Genomic DNA, 21,740 nt, shown 5'->3' on the forward strand with positions numbered 1-21,740 from the left:
GGGGGCCTCGACTTGAGAGGGAGCAGACGGTGGATGCAAAGCTCAGGATGGGCAGAGAGATCCTTCTAGAAATGGCCTAAAACCAGGGCAGGAAAGCGTAGGAAAGCCAGATGACCTGTATCTAGGGCAGATGGGAGTGAAGTCCTCAGCCAACCTGTGAGTGAGCAGCAGGAGTCCCAGAAGTGGGACCCGGGCTTCCCAAAGGATGGAGGCAAAGGGCCAGGTCTGAACCAGGACAGGACAGGAGTGGAAGTGGGGCCTGGGCTGAAAGGGCCTGTGGATGGGGTGGGGTGTGAAGAAAGCACAGCACATAGTGCTCTGAACAGGGTCAGGGGAGTCAAGGGCTGCCTTTGGGTGATGGCACATCTGAGGACTTGACATCCCCTCACCTTCCAGCAGCGACAGCTCTGCCCCTGGCGTGGGTGTATGTGGCCAAGAGTGGCTGCCAGGAGGGAGAGAAAAGCAGAGCAGAGAACGGGTGGGGCTCCAGCATTGGGGGCGTCCACCCAGCTGGCTTCTCTGAGATCAGCCAGGACTGTCATGGAATTTTAGCTAAAAAAATACCCCCCGCCCCCAATTAGTTTACATTGAATCTTATTTTGTATTAGTTGCAGCTGTAGGGAATGTGGTTAGACAATCATGAGCTTCTGTCTTGACAAGCTTCAGGGCTTTGAGGATTTGGGGGCGGGGGGCTGAGTCAGTGCAGGATTTGGATCCTGAGGACCCACCCCAGGAACTGCTGTGTGCGCCCCATTGGATAGAGCAGCATCTGCTCTGAGGAGCCCACATGCTGCAGAAGGCTACCGGCCACAGCCCGGGGAGGACCCATTTTCCTGGGGCAGGAGTGAGACTTCGCTTTGCTCTCGGGCTGCTCTGGGGGTTCCCTCTCCACCTGAGGGGGGCTTGGAGCCTTCCTCCCACAGGCACAGTGACGTCTCACTCCCACAGCTCAGATAGGAACTTGAGCACTTTGCCTCCCCGAAACCCTGCTCCCCTCTGTGGGCTGTGCAGCGTGACAGTTTGCTCACCTATAGGAACCTCCTATAAACTTTTAACAGTTGGCCTTAGAAGAGGTGAAAGCTGTGCTGTAACAATTTCATACCCTGAAAGTGAAATTCCCAAGAATTTAGTGTATTCCAAGAACTACTTACTTATTTTTATTTATTTATTATTTATATTTTACTTCTTTATTCTAAGAATAATTCCCAGTTATTTTCAGCTGGAAACATGGGAGGATGAGGGGAGGTAGGATTAGGAGGAAGGGTTAGGATTAGGAGAGTGCTGGCATGACTTGGGTCTTGTAGTTACAGTGCCCTCTGTGGACCTTATTAAACCACATACCTTGCATAAGCTTCAATTCAGATTTGAAATTTCATCTGCAAAATGATGTGCGTGAAAATCATCAGCCGACCCCCAACGCCATTGCCTTCCCCAACATCATCACCTTCCCCAACACCATAACTTCCCCAACACCATCGCCTCCCCCAACACCATCGCCTCCCCCAACACCATCGCCTCCCCCAACACCATCGCCTCCCCCAACATCATAACCTCCTCAACACCATTGCCTCCCCCAACGCCATCGCCTCCCTTAACACCATCGCCTCCCCCAACACCATCGCCTCCCCAACACCATCACCTCCCTCAACACCATTGCTTCCCCCAACACCATCGCCTCCCCAACACCATCACCTCCCTTCCCATTGAAAATACTTGTGGGGCATCTGCTGGGACCTGTACGAAGTACAGTTGAGATGACTCTTGTATATTATGAGTGTTGAAGAAACCAGATTACTAATGTAGACAGACATGATGATCCCCCAAAGGCACTTTAAGCATGGACTATGGGGGACTGAAAAAAGGGAATTCAAAAGCCAGCTGGGCACCAAGGAGCTTAGCTGCCAAGGGGAATGGCTGCCAGAGTATCAAGGTCATATTGGAGTGTGGCTAGAGGAGCAAGAGTGTTATCTCAGATGGCATGAGCCACAGACGGAGACGGGGAGCAGCCAGGCTGTGAAACCCTCCTGGCTCCTAGCCAGGCACCATGCAAGCCCAAGCCGTGCCAGCAGGAGCTTCTGATCCTCTGTATCTTCTGCACCTTGTGGCGTCTGCCCCTCTTCCTTCCATTCCCCTCTTCTGTTTGCTCTCTCCATCTAACAGTGTGAAGTTGGTTCAGAATCAGAGGCCGGCACATTGCATTGCTCTTCTGGTATGCCCAGACCACTGTTCCTCTCACGTGTGATGTTTAAGATGCTCAGCTCAGATATGTGCAGGCACTGGGGCTTGAACTCACCCTGAATCTGAGCGTGCATGCCCCAGGCTGTTTGTTAGCTCAGACCTGGATTAGCACCAACTGAGTGGAGCCAGTTGGCCGAGGACTGGAATGCTGAAACCCTCTTCCTGCATTTACTGGTGGGTGTATCAACTTTGAGCTCAAGTCATAAGGTGGGAATTGAGTAAAATGGATGTGTGTGTTTGAGGAGAGATCAGGTGTAGTACATCCTAGCCCAGCCCTGGGGGGTTTCTCATCTTATTGTCTATCTTGCCATTATCACAGAAGCATAAAAGGGGTTCTTCTCTCTCTCTTAACACTTCTGCCCAGCCTGCTGCCTTGTCACACTGACCTGAGTGCAGAGATTGTCCTTCCAGGAGCTTCCCATTGGGAGATGTCACCGGGAGTTTTGTGTGACTTGACATGCTTGTTGAACGTTGCTTCCCCAGGCTCTGGGTTCCCTCTTTCCACCTGGGACCCATCCTCTCTCCCTTTCTACCTGGGACCCATCTCCTCACCCTCTTCCCACCTAGGACCCATCTCTCCCTCTTTCCCCTTGAGACCTATACCCTCTCCCTTCTCCTTCATGGTTCTCCTACCTCTTCCCGCTCCTGCCCTCACTCCTTTGTTTCCCTTACCACTTACTCTACCCGCCCTAGCCCCTCACAGAATTCTCCATCTTGACCCCCTTTCCTTACGATGAGTACCACTCATTCAGTACCACACTCTGCTGTGTGATTCTGCTTCTCTTTTACAGGCTTTACAACCACATTTTTATGTGAATTCAGGCAACTCTAGGAATTTAAAAAAGGTGGATATAAAGTGTTCCAAGGATTCAGAAACAAGAGAAGTGCCACCTGATCGAGGGGAGAGCAGGAGAGTCTCCCACGAGGTGCTGGCACTTCGATGGGCAGAGGGAGGCAGGGGTAGGAAGGAGGAGATCTGAGGGCATGACCCAGGTGGAGGGCCATGCATAGAGGACACGCAGGTGTGGCATGTCTGGACACCAGCTCACCAGGCTTAGCTCAGAGGTGTTAGCTGTCTAGGAAACCCACTGTTAAGTGGAAGAGCTAAGCTGGGAGGATGGAGGAAAATGAATGCTCATTGCCCTTGGGCCTTAGGGCCTCTCCCTCCCTGGCAGCCTTGGGAACTCTGCCATTCAGAAAGGCCCGGAAGAGGAAGCATGCATCCGTCTGCAACTTCTTTCGTGAGCCCTTAGTCCTCAGGCTCAGCCCTCCCTGCCTGACTCCTGGAGCCTGTGGAGAGAGGCTCTGAAAGCTCACACTGTACTTGAGATAACCCAGAGCAGGCTTCAGAAACTTTCCTCAACAGAGCAATCGGATAGCCCCGGCCGGGGTGCGGGAGGCAACCCCATTGATGTTTTTCAAATCAATAAACATCTACTTGGGTGAGGATTAAAAAAAAAGAGCAACCAAATAGTGTTTTCCTTAAGGCCACAGAGTCTTTAGGGAGATCAGAGATGGGAGGGATGGAAGTCATTTTACAATATTTATTTGCATATATTATGAAAGGCATTTCAAACATTAAGCATGAGAAACAGAGGGCTAGCTACTGTATTCTGAATACATTTTGTAACACTTAGAAAAACGTATGTGCAAACATCTCAAATCCTGACATCGGTACACATTTTGGACTATGAAAATATATAGTCCAAAGGATTAAAAATGGATGGGTATATATTTATGGCCACAGATGAAAGATGGCTAGACTTTGTAGTTTAGAAGACTCATGGTCTCTTTAGAACTTAAGAGATCGTCACTGGTGGGTAAATGAGGAGGCTCTGGACATACCGGTTATTAAATGTTAATGTGGCTGGAACCTGGCTCCTGAGTGACATGCAAATATCAGTTCTCAGGCCATCTGAGCCTGCGGACTGGAGTCTCAGGACTGAGAGGAGCCGAGCCGTCAAGTACCCGCTGACAAGATTGGCTTGTCTGTTGTAGAACATGAAGTACTTTTCTATATACAGTTGAATGTCTCCCAGGAAAAGGTGAAATACATTTAGTGAGTCAGGTAGACTTTTAATTAATCACCGACAGCAGTCTTTAAATGCCTGTTGCGCATTTGCTGTGCCAGGTACACATTATCCTCCCCACTATCCTGTAGCGCAGGCATTTTTCCTCCCCACTTTTAAGCTGGAGGTGGAGAGCAGTTGGCCTGGCTCATAGGGGGTGGTCCTGAGGTGGGAAGCCTCGCAGAACTCATGCTGAATTGTTCAGTCTACCGTTAGGCCAGATGGCCTGGCGCCCTCCTGACATTGCCTCGGATTAGAACAAATGGGAAGCATATCCAAACACAGGTATTTATCCCAGTGACCTGGCGGCTCATGCAGTCTGTAGACGTGCCGTGGAACCAAAGAATCAAATAATTTGGTATAAATTAGTTTGCCTTTCAGCAGCTTCCGTTTGAGAACCTTTGTCTGAATCCAGTGCACTGAGCAGAGCAGAACTTGAACTTCGGTTTAAGCCAAATGCTCGAGATAATTAACAAAGCTGCTTAGGCCAGTTCTAGGAAAAAACAACACTGTAGCATCCAGCATGATGCAATCTGAGCTGCGGCTGCCTTTGCTGTGGTTCTTACACAAAGCACCTACTGACATCACAGTCACCCAGGGTGCAGAACCACCCTGGGCAAGGGAGTTCGCCCTTGCGAGAATCCAAGCCAGGCACTTACAGCTCGGCAGATTTCTCTGCCCTCTGGCTGGCGGGCAGGCGGGACTCCTGCTGCCTGTGTGCAAGCAAATGCAGCCCTTGGCACTCTCCCGGGAAACCCAGAGTTTTGGCTTTACACCCAATCTGACAAGAAAGGATCCCCCCTCTCCCCCCTCAAGCCATTGCCAGGGAGACGAATTCTCATCAGCCCCACATCCGGAGTGGAATCTGGAAAACCCAGTTCAGAGCTTTTGAAGAAGCTGGTCAAGGGTATTTTAGCAGCAAATTCTAAAGTATTAAGGGCCATGGATAGGGAAAAGGAAGCTCGGGAGGCCCTTTCAAAAATACGTTTGTAACCCAAGTAATGGATGTCCACTACAGAAAACTACAAAAATATAGATAAGAAAAAAATAGAGCCTGAAATGGGATCCTGTTTTGTTGTACACTAAGTCTAGTTTAATGTTTGGGGGGGGGGGGGGGCGGCAAATTGAATTAGGACAAAAGTTGCTACAAACTTGAGTTTTCCACTAGAATGTTTAAGGGGAAGTAACTTGTCCATACCTCTCTCCTTTTAAAAATTGCTAATACTATTAGCATTAAAGAAAATTACAAGTAAACAGTGCGCAGCCCTGCAGAAATAAGAGTTGTCAGGTTTTCCTAAGGTGGTGAGGCTGGCTTCTTGGTTCGTGGCGGGCGCACCTAGCCACCCCGCTGGAAGAAGTCAGGTGACACCTGTATCAAAAACTGTCTCTGCTTTCTTTCTCAGACACCAAATGGATTGCTCCTGACCCCGAGTCCACTGCTCTCCAGCATACATTTCTGGAGCAGCCTTAGTCCAGTTGCTCCACTGAGCCCTGCCCGGCTGCAAGGGCCAAACACGCTGTTCCAGGTGAGTGTTTGGAAAAGAACTTATACACAATGCACGTCTAAGAGTTATGCTCCCCAATAAACCCTGCAGAGGTAGCCGTGAGTTCTGCTCTGTGTTTCGTTAAAATGTTAAGTTTCCAAAGGGAGTTTCGTTAATGGGGCTGCACGCAAAAGACAACCTTCAAAGGCAGGAGTTTCCTTTGGGGCAGAAATGGAGTCCTCAGGCCCGACAGCCATAAATGGAAGGAACAACGCCTTCGCGCAGGGTTCTGGAATTTTCATTGACTAGGAAAACTGGAAATTTATTAAGGAAAAGGCAAAACTTTAAAAATTATATCTTATAAAAATCTCATAATACTTAAAAATATTACTGTATTAGTCAACAGTGAGATCACTTAAAATAAAAAATAGTGAACAATTTTTTTCCATGCTACAATAGAAAAGTTACCTGTATAATTCCATGATACATAATCAAGTTCTCCTTGTTCCATAGTAAAAAAAAAAAAAAAAAAGGAGTATGCAGGGCATTTGATTAAAACTAAGTCTTAGGGCTTTATCTTGTGAAACTCCCTGAACTAGGTAAGCACATTCATTATTCATTAACAAACTAGGATCTTGCAGTAGCATCACTTGTTATCAAGTGGAAATCACTATTTCCTCTTTGAGATCCAGGCTGTTCCTCACTGACAAAGATATTACTGTTTGAATACATGAGTGAAGAACAGAAAGGATCCTAGGGACAGGAATGGAGCAAACTGGACAAAGTGCTAGCTCCCTCTTTACCTAATTCTAGCCTCACCTGTCTCATCCACCCTGCACCCCATACCTGCCCCTAGTGTGGCTCACCCAACGTCACTTACAGCTCTTCTGATCCTGTTGCATCTGGCACTCGCCAGTTTGCACTATGATAGACTGTGGGCCCTCAGGAGGCCATAACTGTACTTTGCTCACTGTGGTGTGCCACCAGCATCTAGGACATTGCTTGGCGCACAAACGATGCTCAGTAAGTATTGTTGACTGACTGAATGGATGGATGTCTAAGAATTTGTTAAGAAAGTAAGTGTTAAAAAGTTCTGGTCTCCCTGCTTTGTTGAGTGGGTCATTTTGCTTGTCAGGGTTAATAGTTACCTCCTCGGTCCAAGGAGCTGTACATAGTGGGATTTAGGGTGTTCTTTGAGGAAAGGTGGAGCTAGGGTGGTTTTGATTGCTATCTCGCTTCTCTGGTTTCCTAGTTGGGAGGAGGTAGAGTGTCACGATGTCACCGTATCCCTGGAGTAATAAGGTTTCTCTTCCTGGCCCTTCTTCCCGTTACATGAAATTGAGCTATGGTTTTGCCAACAGGTTGATTCATAGCCATTTTACCTCAGGCAGGGAAACAAACTAGAAAAAGCAAGCAAACAGCAGTGAGCAAATATAGTTTCAGTAAGTTTAGATGAGCAACTTGATGGAAAGCTAAGACCTTGCTTCCTGCAAGCAGTTGGAGCAGCAGTGTCTCGGGTCAGAGCTCTGGAGTAAAGCAGAAAGGAGCTGTGTGGTCTGTGTAGTGCCCTCCACAGCAGCATGGGCTGCAGTACTACTCTAACCTGAGACTCCGACGTAGGGCCTCAGTGGGACTCAGTAGATGTCTGGACTCAGTAGATGTCTCAGTAGACTTTCCTCCTTACTGGAAAGTCTGCCACCTGGTTGGTGCAGGGCGTGGTGACCTCCCAGGGAAGCCATGGGAAACTATTACTTGGAAGCTGTTTGGCATATCTTGCCTCCTTAGATACTCAACCTTTTCTAGCCCATACTCCCCACAGGAACAATGGGTCGTGTCCTCAGTGATTTTGTGCATTATCAGCATATCTACTGCTCCAGGAACCACACTTGGAGAACCGGTGCAGACCAGTCATTCCCTATTTACATTTAGAATTCTGCAGAAGAAACTGCTGCATTTTAAGGCTACCTGGTCACAATTTCAATTTTACAAAATGCACCTGCCCCCTCTTCTGAAGCTGTTCAAACTGCATTGGGCAAAAGTACATTTACAGTTGTGCATACACAAAAGTTTGTTCTTGTATTATTATTTACTGTATTATTTTCCATATAAATGGTAAACCTACTTTTGCCCACCCTGTACAACCCATGCAACCATGATTGGATAGCTGACAGGGCCTTGGACCCTCTTTTTGGTTTGGGTCCATGAGACTAAGGAAAAATCTTTTCAAATATTACTACTCTTCCTATAATAAGAGCAGTTGAGTATGGGCTAGAAAAGGTTTAGTATCTAAGCAGGTAAAAGTTGACATTAGCAGTTTTGAATATAGTAAAGAACAAAACATAGTGAGAGGAATAATACTTTTTGGGGGGAGAATTTTTATAAGAGTTTGAGCCAAACATGACATATGCCAGGGAGCAAGATCGCAAATGCTCCCTATACTTTGGTTTTTAAAATTAGACACTTCAAATGATAGATTTTCAAAATTCCCATGAGTATCAACAGTGTCTCTTTTCAACTAATGGAAATAATTTTCTTTAAAAAATAACAAGCCTCTTTCTCATATGCTATAAATGCGTGGGAGGAAGAAGAAAAAATACAGTTAAGTCTTAAATGGCGCTGGAAAGTTTCCTGCTGTGATGATTAGAAAAGTAGCTCAGAATCCGGAGAGTGACAGATGACAGAGCTGTAAGTCTTTGCACAGAAGGTCCCCTGATAGAACTGTTATAGCAGATACTGAAGAACTGAGGGGAAGGAGAGAAGGTATCTCCCTTCCTGGGAGAGGCATGCTTTGTAATCGAGACATGTCTTGGAGAGAGAGGACAAAGACATGTTGTGTTAAATCTAAAAATACAACCCTGATGTACAAATAAAGTGACATCAGTTTCAGCTGGACAGTTGAGCATTTTACGTTTGTCTGTAGGATGTCTGTTCCACTTTTGAAATAGATGTTGATCAAATTTGGAATAAGTCGACCAAGTACAACTAGATCTTGAGACAAGGTGAAGCTAATTAACTTTTCACTGAGATTGTTTTCTATAATTTTAAATTCAATAAATATAATCCAGCAAATATTTGTAATGCTCTGAGGCAGGGACTTAGGGTTTATATAGTATGTGAATAATAGATGTGTAAACAAAGTTCTATAAGAACCCAACAATAATAGCTCTTTTCTGCTGGGTAGTGGACAAATGCTCCAAGGAGGTGCACCTGAGCTAAGCTAAGAAGGGATAGGATTTTATCAAAGAGTAAAGCACATTTTAGATGAATAGAGCTTTTCAATATGGAAGTACACAGTCTGTTCAGGAAAGTACTGGGTAGTAGGAGTCAAGATTGGAAAAGTAGCTGTGGGACTTGAATAGTATGCTCAGGAGTTCCTACCTTAATTTCTTAAGTGATAATGGAAGTCTTTTAAAGCTGGAGGTAGTAAGACAATCTCTAGAAAGATCACTAAGTGATTAAAAAGTGCTATTAATAACAGACATAAGCACTTTTTGTGGCTTCTCATTTAATACTCAAAATAGTAATATTTAAAGAAATTAAGGCCCAGAGATATTGCTTCCATTTACCTAGATCACATGTTATTAAGTGGCAAAGCTCTAAGTCAAATTTAGGGTTGTACTACTCATAACCACCATCCTCACTGACTTAAAAGCACACACAGAAGAGCAGATTTTGTGGGGAAGAGACATTGGTGGTCCTTCTAACAACAGGAAATGATTGCTAAGTCCAGTATAAGAGAAAAGTTTGAGGAATGTTACAAATTTAAGAAAAGGGACAAGGGGGTAGGTTTAGTGCCAATAAAGATGGCTATGACACATGCCAGAAAAGGCAGGCTAACCAAGAGAAACTGTGACAACTGAGCATATAGAAATAAAGAAAAAAGGGCAGAAATCACGAATATATTTTTAAAAACAAAGACTAACCCAAAAGCTGACTCTTTTGCAAACATCATTAAGATGGACAGAACCACTAAGAGGTACAAATAAATTAAGAGAATGAAAATTCAAAACCTCTTTTTCCAATGTTTACCTGAGTCAGCGATTTTCAACCAGTATGATGCAAGAATTTTTAAAGCATCAAGATGTGGCTAGTGAGGGGCAGGCACTGACCTCTTTTCCCTTAGGTTGTCCAATAAAATGAAAAGAGCCAATACAACAGTAGCTGTCCGGTGTGAATGAATCAAAATTGTATCTTTTTTTTGGAGTACCTCAGGATTTTACTAATTAAGATAGTTTATGTATGTCATGAGATGATAAAGGTTGAAAATCACTACTCTAGGTGGGATCAGTGGTTAGGAACACAGATTTGCAAGTAGATTTTATAACCCAGTTGAAATGGATCAAATTCTATAAAAAACCTAAAATCAGAAAACAAAAACCTATATATGCCAATAACCATTGAAGAAACTGAAACAGTAATTAGACAACACTCCCCTCCTCAAGCCCTACAAAAAACAAATTGGGCAGTTTGGCACAGAAAGCAGTTTAAAACTTAGCTTTACTGCTTATTACCTATGACCTTTAGACATTCTGAACTTTTCTGAATTCTTTGTTTTCTCCCTAAAATGGGGAAAACCAAACTTAACTTTACAGGCTCTAGATAGCAAATGAAATGACAACCTTTGATAAACTGTAAGGCACCAGACACGTCACAAAAGTAGCTTGAAAATTACGAAAGTACATTTACTTGTTCTACAAATATTTATTGTACTTCTAATGTGTACTGGACTCTAGTTTGATATTTACTGTTGAAATGAAGTTTAATATTAAATTCCTATTAAGTCCTGATAAATTAAACTAGAAGAGGGCCCCGGGAGATCATTCTGACACATGTCATCCTAGAGACAATGAACATCTAGTTGAGGCCTTTAATTCTTCTTGTTCAGTTGGAATATAGCTGTTGTACTTCTTTCAGACCTGAAAGTTATCAAAGCATATATACCTTTATCCTGTTTGTCATCTTAGTTACCAGTAATACTGAAATTAACTTTATTCTTTAAGTTTCATCATGTATGGGTGACCTCGCTGTGAAGTTTGATATTATGCTTTTAATTAGAAAGAATACTTTCTCAGCCCCCAAATAAAGAGATTCTTGCTCTCTAAATCTTTTTTTTTTTTTTTACATTTTTTTTAATTGATTTTTTTTACAGAGAGGAAGGGAGAGAGATAGTTAGAAACATCGATCATCGATCAGCTGCCTCCTGCACATCTCCTACTGGGGATGTGCCCGCAACCCAGGTACATGCCCTTGACCGGAATCGAACCTGGGACCTTTCAGTCCGCAGGCTGATGCTCTATCCACTGAGCCAAACCAGTTTCGGCTCTAAATCTTTTAAGATAAAAACATTCCTCATTTTTAATAGTTACAGGGAAGCAACTTTGTAGTACTCTGGAAAGTTTATGGCTAATTTCAAATTACAGTATTAGAAATTACTGCTTTATATGTAAAGAGTCAGTTGTGGTTTTCAAAATTAATTTTTTAAATATTAAAACAACATTCCATGTAGCTTGGAATCTTTTTGTTGTTGTTAATCCTCATCCAAGGATTATTTTCCCATTGACTTTTAGACAGAGTGGGAGGGAGGGAGAGACAGAGAGAGACACACATTGATTGGTTGCCTCCCACACGCACCCCAACCAGGGATGGGTATTGAGCCTGCAACTGATGTACATGCCCTTGATCAGAATCGAACCCAGGACCCTTCAGTCCACGGGCTAGCGCTTCAACCACTGAGCAAAACTGGCTAGAGCAGTAGTTTGGAGTCTTTAAAAAATAGTGTTAGAACATACTTCAACAAATGAAGTACATATTTTATATACCTAGGCTACTATGAAAAAATAATTTTCTGTGCCCTTCTGTTTGCTGTACATAATCCTGATCTCATTATCCTCTTCCAGTTACTCATTTGCAACTTACCTTTATCACAACGGTGATGACAGAACTGAGCCACTGTAGTCTATCTAGGAATGTAAAGAACTCAAGTTCTTCCCAATAGATTTGTAATTGTTGGAAATCTTTTGTCCCCACCAGTTCCCAACACTGCTCAATGGCCACATGCCAGTGCCAATCCCCAGCCTGGACAGAGCTGCTTCTCCAGTACTGCTTTCTTCGACCTCTCAGAAGTCCTGATGACATCTGGCCACAATGAAAGACTCATTCACTGATGAAGCAAATTTGTCCCCATGGGCTAGTTTACCTGTGTCATGAGAAGGACTTTGTGAAATCCTGTTAATTTGGTTTGCACTTTTCATAACATGGATGGTCTAGATATATGTTAGCATTTTTAAAACTTTTTTTTATATTCAAGTATATATGAAAATCTGTTTTGCATTAAGTGAATTTTAATGTTTTTGTTTTTATATCTTCTTAGCTCTTAAGTGTTGAACACTGTTGACAGTGAAGAACTTTTCTTAATGGCTTTCAGTGTAACTAATAAGGATGTGAAGCTTTTTCGCTTTAATTCTGCATATGCTGAACTGTGCTTATACACTATAACCAGCTGTGCCTTCCCTTGCATTTAGTTTAATGTAAATGATTTATATATTTTTTAGAGAAAATGTTTGAAAGACAAAGATTAGTATCAAACAGCTCTCTAGTAGAATTTTATTATTTTTCACAAGTAGGCAATATGAAAGCATATTCATATTACTTTTTCTCTTTTGCTTTCAATTATAAGAATTGCCTTAGAGCCTCTTTTGAACTGAAATTCAATAAATGTAATGTCCAAGTAATGTTTTTATAAGAAAAAACTAAGCCATATTTAGACAATAAACATTCATGACAGAAAATGTTCGAAAGTGCATTTTTAAAGAAAGGAACTTTGAAAGGCTAGCCTCCCAGCTGTTTACCAGCTGTTTACAATCTTTTAGACTCCTCCCAAACAAAACCACCTGATGGAAAAGCTACAAGTTTATTCTATCCATACCCCTGGAGTATTTCCGAGGTTAGCATATCCTTAGTTCAAGAAATTAGCCCTGGTTCTTCCAGTTTTCCATAAAGAATCACACCCCTCCAATACATTTCCTATATCGTTATGAGGTAAGGTTTCTCTAAACCCCCTGAACTATTAACATTTAAAAAGCCTATCCTTTGAAAGAGGCTCACAGACTCGTGATGAAAACAAAAAATGAAGAAAAATCTTGTAATACCAGGTATCTTCATGTGTATGGGTATGGTCTTGCTTGTGGAAACCTGAGCGGTTATTGCTAAATTTAGGGTGAGAATGAAGGAAACCTGATGCAACAAATGTAAGATTCTTCAGAAACCTCATCAATGTTGAATTGATTATGTAACAATGTGGAACACTAAACAGTAATTCTTTTGTGTAGTGGAGAGCAGGGACAATAGGAATGTATTTTCTGTTCCTTCAAAAAATCAGCAGGCACCCATCTAAGGCATCTTTCTGTACATTATGAAAGTTCTAATGGTAAAAGAACTGGAAAGTGCCCAGTGCTTGCAATTCAAGATCAGATTAATTATCATCCTTAACTATAAGTAACAGAAACCAATTTAACATGTGGCTAAATAATTAATTGCTCCAAACCAGGCATTAAATAGCAGGGATAAATAAAACAAAGCTTGTAAAAACACATTCCTCGGATTTTCAAAAAAATTTAAAATTCTGTTATGATATAAATGTTGAGATTTTCAATTGGAATTGAGCATCTCTATGTGAGGGATGTATGCCCTTATTTGGAGGAAAACCCCAAACATTTCAGTATGCACCTTTGAAAATAAAATAATGGGGTTGATTCCAGAATCCACAAACAGACACTACTGTCATGGGCTAAGGATAATTCTGGACAAAATAGCTGGTCCAGCTGATATTTACTGAGAATGTGTCCTACCCAGGTTTCCAGATGCGGACAGTTGCACAGGAGAAGCTGCGTAAGATCACATAGCTTATCGGAGTAACAGTGCCCAGAGCCCAGACCAGTTCTGCTTCCCCATCTCAGCTGTAACTACCAATCCAAAACTATATGTTAGGCAAAAAAGACAGCATTAAAAAACTGTCAGATAAGAGAAGGATGCACTCCAAATGCAAGAGTCTTAGAGAAACTAATTAAAAAGGAAGTCCTATGTACAAATATCACAACCAAAATATTTTTAAATGTAAATACTGACTGGAAAACTCAAATGACTATCTCTGATTCTTGTATTCCCTTCCTCCAAATACTATTAACATACAACCTAGCTTCATTTATTGGAAATGGAAAAATACCGTAATTCAAAAACTCACTATAACACGAATAGAGAACTAGAGGTATTGAAGTATAACCCTTAAAGCTCTGCCTCATTCTACACGTGTGTATGTGTGTGGTTTGTTTTTTTTTTAATCAACTATTTTAGACAATAGGTTTCACAGAACATATTAAATTTTTTCTTCCTTTTTATATGTCTGCTTGATCAGTGTTAAATTGATAAGGCTCAAGTTTTATAGAACTATTATCTAAACATTGGTCTCTTTGTACACATCATTTCTCTGACTGCAAATCTTCATTCCCTTTCATATATGTATCATTTTTACTGTTATATTATTTTTGTTCAATAAATACTTTGTGATAAAAGGCAAGTGGGTCAGTTTACTTCCATTTATTTGGGATAATCCAAATTTCACTTTTCCATATGAGTACACTTTAGAAAATGAGTTGTCTAGACTTAAATATGGTATATTATCAAAACATGCTCTGTATATGTAATCTGCTTTGAACAGATACTTAAGGAAACAAAATTATTGAAAATGAATTGGAGAGAAGGAAATGGGTTTAAAAAATGTCCCCTGATCTTTAAAATCTTAAGTTCTAGCAACTGTTCTATATTGAGATGGAGGAGGGGGAAAAATTACCCTTTATTCTTGTAGCTACAACTTGTATCATACTCAATGGTTAAAGACTGAAATCTTTTCCCCTAATATTAGGAACAAGATAAGGATATCCTCTGTTGCTGTTTCTATTCAACACAGTACTGCAAGTCCTAGCCTAAAGGGAGGAAGAGGGGAGAGAAAGAAAAAAACACACAAAAACATCCAAATGAGAAAAGAAGAAATAAAACTATTTGTAGATATCTTATATGTAAAAAACCCTAAAGAATCTACCAAAGAAAAGTTAGAGCTGATAAACTGAGCAAAATTGTAGGATACAAAACATGTAAAAATAATTTGTATTTCTACATACTAGCAACAAAAAACCTGAAAAATTTAAGAAAACCATTCTAGCTACAATATCCTATATAATAAAGAGGTAATATGCAAATCGACCGTCACACCCTCACACAAGATGGCTGCCACAAGATGGCTGGCAGGGGAGGGCAGTTGTGGGCAATCAGGCCAGCAGGGGAGGGCAGTTAGGGGCTACCAGGCCAGCAGGGGAGGGCAGTTGGGGGTGACCAGGCCTGCAGGGGAGGGCAGTTGGGGCGACCAGGTTGGCAGGGGAGGGCAGTTGGGGGTGATTGGGCTGGCAGGGGAGGGCAGTTGGGGGTGATTGGGCTGGCAGGGGAGTGGTTAGGGGGTGATCAGGCTGGCAGGTAGAAGTGGTTAGAGGCAATCAGGCAGGCAGGCAGGCAGGCAGGCAGGCAGGCAGGCAGGCAGGCGAGCAGTTGGGAGCCAGCAGTCCTGGAATGTAAGAAGGATTCCTGTGGGATCGGGCCTACACCGGCAGTTGGACATCCCCCGAGGGGTCCCAGGTTGGAGAGGGTGCAGGCTGGGCTGAGGGACTCCCCCCCACAGTGCACATATTTCATGCAGCGGGCCTCTAGCCTATACTAATAAAAGGGTAATGTGCTAATTAGACTGGGGTCGACTGGACATCTTCCGGTTGTCCTGCCTTCCTTCCAAAGCCACGGTGGCGGGGGCTGAGGCAGAGGTGGTTAGGGGTAATCAAGCCAGCAGGGGAGAACAGTTAGGGGCGATCAGGCCGGTAGGGGAGGGCAGTTAGGGGTGATCAGGCTGACAGGGGAGGGCAGTTAGGGGCGATCAGGCCAGTGGGGGAGGGCAGTTAGGGGTGATCAGGCTGGCAGGGGAGGGCAGTTAGGGCAATCAGGCCAGCAGGGGAGGGCAGTTAGGGGCAACCAGGCCAGCAGGCAGAGGGGTTAAGGGTGATCAGGCCGGCAGGCAGGTGGGCGGTTAGGAGCCAGCGGTCTCGGATTGCGTAAGGGTGCAGACCGGGCTGAGGGACCCCCCACCCCACCCATGCACGAATTTCATGCACCGGGCCTCTAGTTAAATATAATAATGAATAAATTTAATCAAGACGACACAAGACTTGTACACTGAAAACATGAAACATTGCTACAAGAAATTAAAGACATCCTATGTTCATGTATTAGAAGACAACATTGTTAAGATCCAAAGTGGGGACCTACAGATTCAATGCAATTCCTATTACAATCCCAATGACATTTTCTTTTTCCAGAATAAAAAAATTTCATCCTAAAATTTATATAGAATTTTAAGGGACCTCAAGAGTCAAAACAATACTTATATGAACAAAAACAACTCACACTTCTTGATTTAAAAACTTACAAAATCACAAGTAATCAAAACATTGTACAGGCAAAGGACAGAGATTTAGACCAACAGAATAGAATAAAGAAAGCCAAAATAAGCCTTCACATCTATGGTCAATTGATTTTCAACAAGAGTGCCAAGATCAGAGAGAAAAGAATAGTCTTTTCAACAAATAGTGCTGGGAAAACTAGATATTCACATGAAGAAGAATAAGTTGGGCCTACTTGACACCATATACAAAAATTAATTAAAAATGGATTAGGGCTCTAAATGTAAGCAGTAACAGTATAAAAACCTTAAACAGGAAAATATTCATGACCTTGGATTTGGCAATCGTTTCACAAATATGCCACCAAAAGCAGAGGCAACAAAAGAAAAATAGATACAATGGACTTCATTAGGATTAAAACTTTTGCACACCAAAATGACACTGTTAAGAAAGTGAAAGACAATCCACAGACTGGAAGAAACTGCAAATCATATACTTCATAAGAGTCTAATATGTAGAATATACAAAAAAAACTACAACTCAACAACAAAAAGGTGACACAATTTAAAAATGGGCAATGGACTTGAATACACATTTTTCTCCAAAGCAGATATACAAATAACAGATGAAAAGATACTCAACATCAATAGTTACTAGGGAAATGAAAAAACCACAAGTTCCCATTAGAATGAATCTATATATATAAAAGCCTAAGTGACTGTTATGACTAGATGACCGGCCAGTAGCTATGATGCACACTGACCACCAGGGGGCAGACACTCAAAGTAGGGGCTGCCCCCTGGTGGTCAGTGCGCTCCCACCGCCAAACTCCCACGAGACGGCCCTGATCAGCCCAATCACTGGCCAGGCCAAAGGACCCCACCTGCACACGAATTTCTGCCAGGTCTCTAGTACAATAATAATAACAACAAGTGTTGGCGATAGATGAGGAGAAATTGGAACTCTCACATTACCATTGGGAATGTAACATAGTGTAGTTGCTCTGGAAAACAGTTTGGCAGTTCCTCAAAAAGTTAAACATAGAGTTACTAAGTAACCAAACAATTCCAATCCTAAGTATATAAACTCAAAGAATTTGGTAAACAAGGACTCAACAAAAGCTTCCAATGTCCACAATAATCGAAAGGAGAGAAAAACCCAAGGTCCATCAACAGATGAATGGATAAACAAAACATCGTATATTCGTATCAGAATATTATTCAGCCGTGTAAAAAAGAATTTCTGACATGCTACATCATTAAACCTTGAAAACATTATGCTAAGTGAAACAGGTCAGACACAAAAGGATAAATACAATATGATTCCACTTTTATGAAATATCTAGAATATGCAAATTCAGAAACAAAAAGTATATTTGAGGTTACTAAGGACTTGGGGTATGGGAAAAATGAGGGCTTATTTAATGGGTACAGAGCTTTTGTTTGGAGTGATGAAAATTTTGGAAATAGTGGTAATTGCTGTCCAATATTGTGAATCTAATGCCATTGAACTGCATATTTATAATGAGTAAAAAATGGCAAATTTTTCATTATACAGATTTTACCACTATTAAAAAGATAGTAAAAAAAAACCAAAACACTAAAAAAACCCTCCATAAATTGTCTTGAATCCAAAAGATAGTAATTATAGCATGTTAACAAGACTTTAAACATCACCCGATAAAGCACCAATAAAAATCCAGCTACTTCTATATAAAGTGACAAATTCAATGAGTTTATATTCCAGAAAACAACGTCACTTGGAAGAAAAACAAGTCATCCTGTTTCATCTTTAAGAACATTATCAATTTAAGACAAATCGTTAAGTGTTCAAGATTCAAAATTTCTGAGTTTCCAAAAAATTAATAAAGGAACTGCCTTATGACCCAGCAATTTCTGGAACTATATCTGAAGAAACCCAAAACACTAATTCGAAAGAATATATGCATCTTTATGTTCATTGTAGTGTTATTTACAATAGCCAAGATTTGGAAGCAGCCCAAGTACCCATCAGATGAGTGGATAAAAAAACTAGTACATTTACACAATAGAATACTATTCAACTGTAAAAAAGAAGAAAATCTTACCTTTTCCAACAGCATGCAGGGACCTGGAGAGCATTATGCTAAGTGAAGTAAGCCAGTCAGAGAAAAACAAATACCTTATGATTTCACTTACATGTGAAATATAATGAACAAAATAAATTAAAATAGAAACAGACTCATAAATACAGAGAACAGACTGACAAGTGTCAGAGGGGATGGAGGAGGGGGGAGGTTGGGAGACTGGGTGAAAAAGGTGAAGGGATTAAACAAACAAAAAAAAACCTCACAACAATTTGGGTGGTGAACACACAATACAATATACAGATAAATATTTTTAGGACTGTACACTTGAAACCTATATAATTTTATTAACCAACTAGAAGCCCGGTGCATGAATTCGTGCACCAGTGGGTTCCCCCTGGGTGACCTGCAGGGATCAGGCTGAAACCTGCAGTCCAATGCTCCCTGCAGCTCCTACCTGCCGCTCCCGCTCATCCCGGCCCCACTGTGCCTCCCGTGGGCTCGCACCCTATCAGTGCTGATTGGGAGAGGCTTGCGCTGCTGCAGCAGTGCTCACCAGCCATGAGCTCTGCATCTGGCACCCTCCTAAGGGGAGTGGCCTGCAGGATTGGGCTGAAACCAGATCTCTGACATCCCCCAAGGGGTCCCAGATTGCGAGAGGGCACAGGCCAGGCTGAGGAACCCCACCAGGTCACGATCGAGCCAGGGAGGGACTGCGGGAGGGCTCCAGGGTGTGTCCAGCCCATCTCACTCAGTCCCGATTGGCCGGACCCCTGCAGCAAGCTAACCTACCGGTTGGAGCATCTGCCCCCTGATGGTCAGTACATGTCATAGCGACTGGTCAACTGTCTGCCCCCTGGTGGTCAGTGCATGTCATAGTGAGCGGTTGAGCAGCCTTAGCATATCATTAGCATATTACGCTTTGGTTGGTTGGTCGGTTGTTCTACCGTTCAGTCTATTTGCATATTACCCTTTTGTTATATAGGATGTCACCCCAATAAATTCAATAAAAATTTCAAAAAAATTTCTGAAGTTCAATTCTCTTCATTGAAGAGTTTCTAGGATCTGAATAGTACTCAAGTATATAAAAAAACCCACAACAGCTCCCCAAAATACAAAACAAATAAGCAAACAAAAAATCCCACCAAAATTCCTTAATAAAATAAACATTCCTAAGACTTCCTAAGAAGAAGAATTTTACATAACTACTGGGTTATATTTCTTCACATTTTATATACAAGAATCAAACTTATGAATATGTCAAATTTGCAACAAATCAAATATATAACCTCTGAAATACAATATATCACACATTATAATTGAATGCTATCCTTTAAAACTACAGTAGAGATTACTATAGTTTGACCAGGACAGATATAAATTAAATATTAATGGCATGAGACTTCATTACCTTAAGAATGAGTCTCATAAAAAAAAGTGATCCCATCCTACACCATAGCCTTTTTCCCCCAGAAAGAACTGTGACAACAAAACCACATCTTAACAACATGAAGATTTTGTTATTATAAATTTCAAAACAAAAGGGAGGAATTTCACATAATATTTATAACCTTCTAATACATGTCTGTCAGTTAGAAATAACAGCAGTTTGTTAAGCTACAGGGTTTAACATAAAACTTATTTACAAATGTGAAAAGCAGTAGTGGTCCAATATTCACCATTACACATAAATCTGTTTCTTCCAGAAATTTTTTTTAAAAAATTAAAATTTCACTATCATGAAATATTAAAATAACACCCTAAACATGCCACAATCACTATTCACAAATAAAGTTAAAATGAAATATACAAAAATTCACTTAATACTGTTAAATAACAATAAACTACAAGATTTCCTGAACAGAAATGGTAGGACCCCTGAATGTTTTACAGTGAATGAATATCAGGAAGAAAATTAAGTTATGACTATTTTCATGATATATAAGCCAAAAATTTACATGACCACCTCAAAATATACCAATTAAGATTCGTAGTTTGTAAGATGCACTAAACAAATAGTCCTAAAAGTTAACACAAATGCTTAAAACATTATTACCAACACCAAGGTGTGTTTGTGATGTTCAAAGAGATGCATAATTAAAACTGTAATTTTGTATCTGGTAAACAGATAATATCTACAATGCTTTAAAACAATCCTCTAAGCTCTCTTTTCTCTCATTTGTATTTATCATGGCTCATTTCAAAGACATATTACAGCTTTCAGCTGATTCCAAGTGCATGTTATTAAAATACACACATACAGACAACCCCCAAATGAAATAAATTGTTCCTCAATGATATATCATCCTGTCTAATAAAAGAATTATATTTAAAACAAACAAGACCTCTCATGTTTGGACTTGTATGGTTTATTCTGAACTAAATTAAAGCACGATGTAAAACAGATAAGTGTATTAGTAAAAAATATCCAATAATATGCAGTAAATATTTCTAAAATGAGGAAAGGTAAAAATAAATAATTTTGGTGCTTTAATTTTCTGGTATCTAATGTGAGATCCCCCAAAATGTCAGGTGTTCACTTGCTTGAATCAACTTCTGCATTGCGTTTACCTAAACATAACGTGCTTATCAATTTCTTAGCTATTCTATTTGCCAATGTTCAATAAAAAAAAATTATATAGATTATATAGCATGAACTTAGAGTGTTCAAGATGGCTCACTTATTTTACTGTTAAGCAAAGCTGAATTTACATTCCAGAAAACACTGCAGTTTAATTTTAAAAACAAACAAAAATGCAGCAGTAAAACAATTCATGAGGAGAAACAGATGCATTCACATAATAAAGCCACTGCAACTTCTTCAGGCATTCAACTGTTGTGTTAAATAAACAGACAGTAGTTATTTAGCAGCAATAATTCCGCAATAAATAATGCACTGTGTTTCAGTCCTGCACAAAAATTGCAGCTAAAGTTACATCAATAGCTGTAACCTAATGGCTCTAATGGCAGAGAAGACCTTAAAACCAACTGTACAAAAAAATTGTCACACTGTGACAACAAATATAAAAACAATCTGTAGGTCTGAAATAAAAAGACTCCACTGTGAAGAGGACAGTGTAGACAAACGGAGATTCCAAGTCCACCAAAAGAAATAATTGCCTTCAGATCTGAGTCCTTGATTGATAAGAAAGGCTGGGGGCTGGGCTTGAAACCATGTTATCAGACTTAAAAGAGCATGCTCTGTCTTCTGTTCTTCCCATGTCCTAAAATATAAAGTCATTTTATGAGGCAGTTCGAGGTTCAATTTTATCCCACATACAGTACTTGGTGACTCTAGGATGCTAATGTTCCCACCAGCAAAGCTAATTTTCCACGGTAAGAGTGATCAATACTGTCTTAAATGACCCGTTTGTCGATGGGGTCAGTCTAC

At 41.2% G+C, this 21,740-nt stretch overlaps 2 protein-coding genes across 6 annotated transcripts in view; one reads left to right on the forward strand and one right to left on the reverse strand.

Annotated features, from left to right (window-relative positions):
* ELK3 (ETS transcription factor ELK3) overlaps nt 1-14,363 on the forward strand; it is a 62,824-nt gene extending 48,461 nt beyond the window's left edge. For 2 of the 3 annotated variants that reach the window (XM_036297080.1, XM_036297082.1), the window contains 2 exons: nt 5,711-5,833; nt 11,822-14,363. In XM_036297080.1, coding sequence (XP_036152973.1) covers nt 5,711-5,833; nt 11,822-11,920 — 222 coding nt within the window. In that variant the 3' untranslated portion in view covers nt 11,921-14,363. The remainder of the gene's footprint in view (nt 1-5,710; nt 5,834-11,821) is intronic. The other variant, XM_036297081.1, reaches the window with a different exon arrangement.
* A 5,484-nt stretch (nt 14,364-19,847) lies between these two features.
* The window catches only part of CDK17 (cyclin dependent kinase 17), a 90,268-nt gene continuing 88,375 nt past the window's right edge, over nt 19,848-21,740 (reverse strand). For 2 of the 3 annotated variants that reach the window (XM_036301854.1, XM_036301855.1), the window contains exon 17: nt 19,848-21,573. In XM_036301854.1, the coding sequence (XP_036157747.1) occupies nt 21,536-21,573 (38 nt within the window). In that variant the 3' untranslated portion in view covers nt 19,848-21,535. The remainder of the gene's footprint in view (nt 21,574-21,740) is intronic. The other variant, XM_036301853.1, reaches the window with a different exon arrangement.

The sequence above is a fragment of the Myotis myotis genome, unplaced genomic scaffold (assembly GCF_014108235.1).
Source record: "Myotis myotis isolate mMyoMyo1 unplaced genomic scaffold, mMyoMyo1.p scaffold_m19_p_3, whole genome shotgun sequence".
Taxonomy (NCBI): Eukaryota; Metazoa; Chordata; class Mammalia; order Chiroptera; family Vespertilionidae; genus Myotis; species Myotis myotis.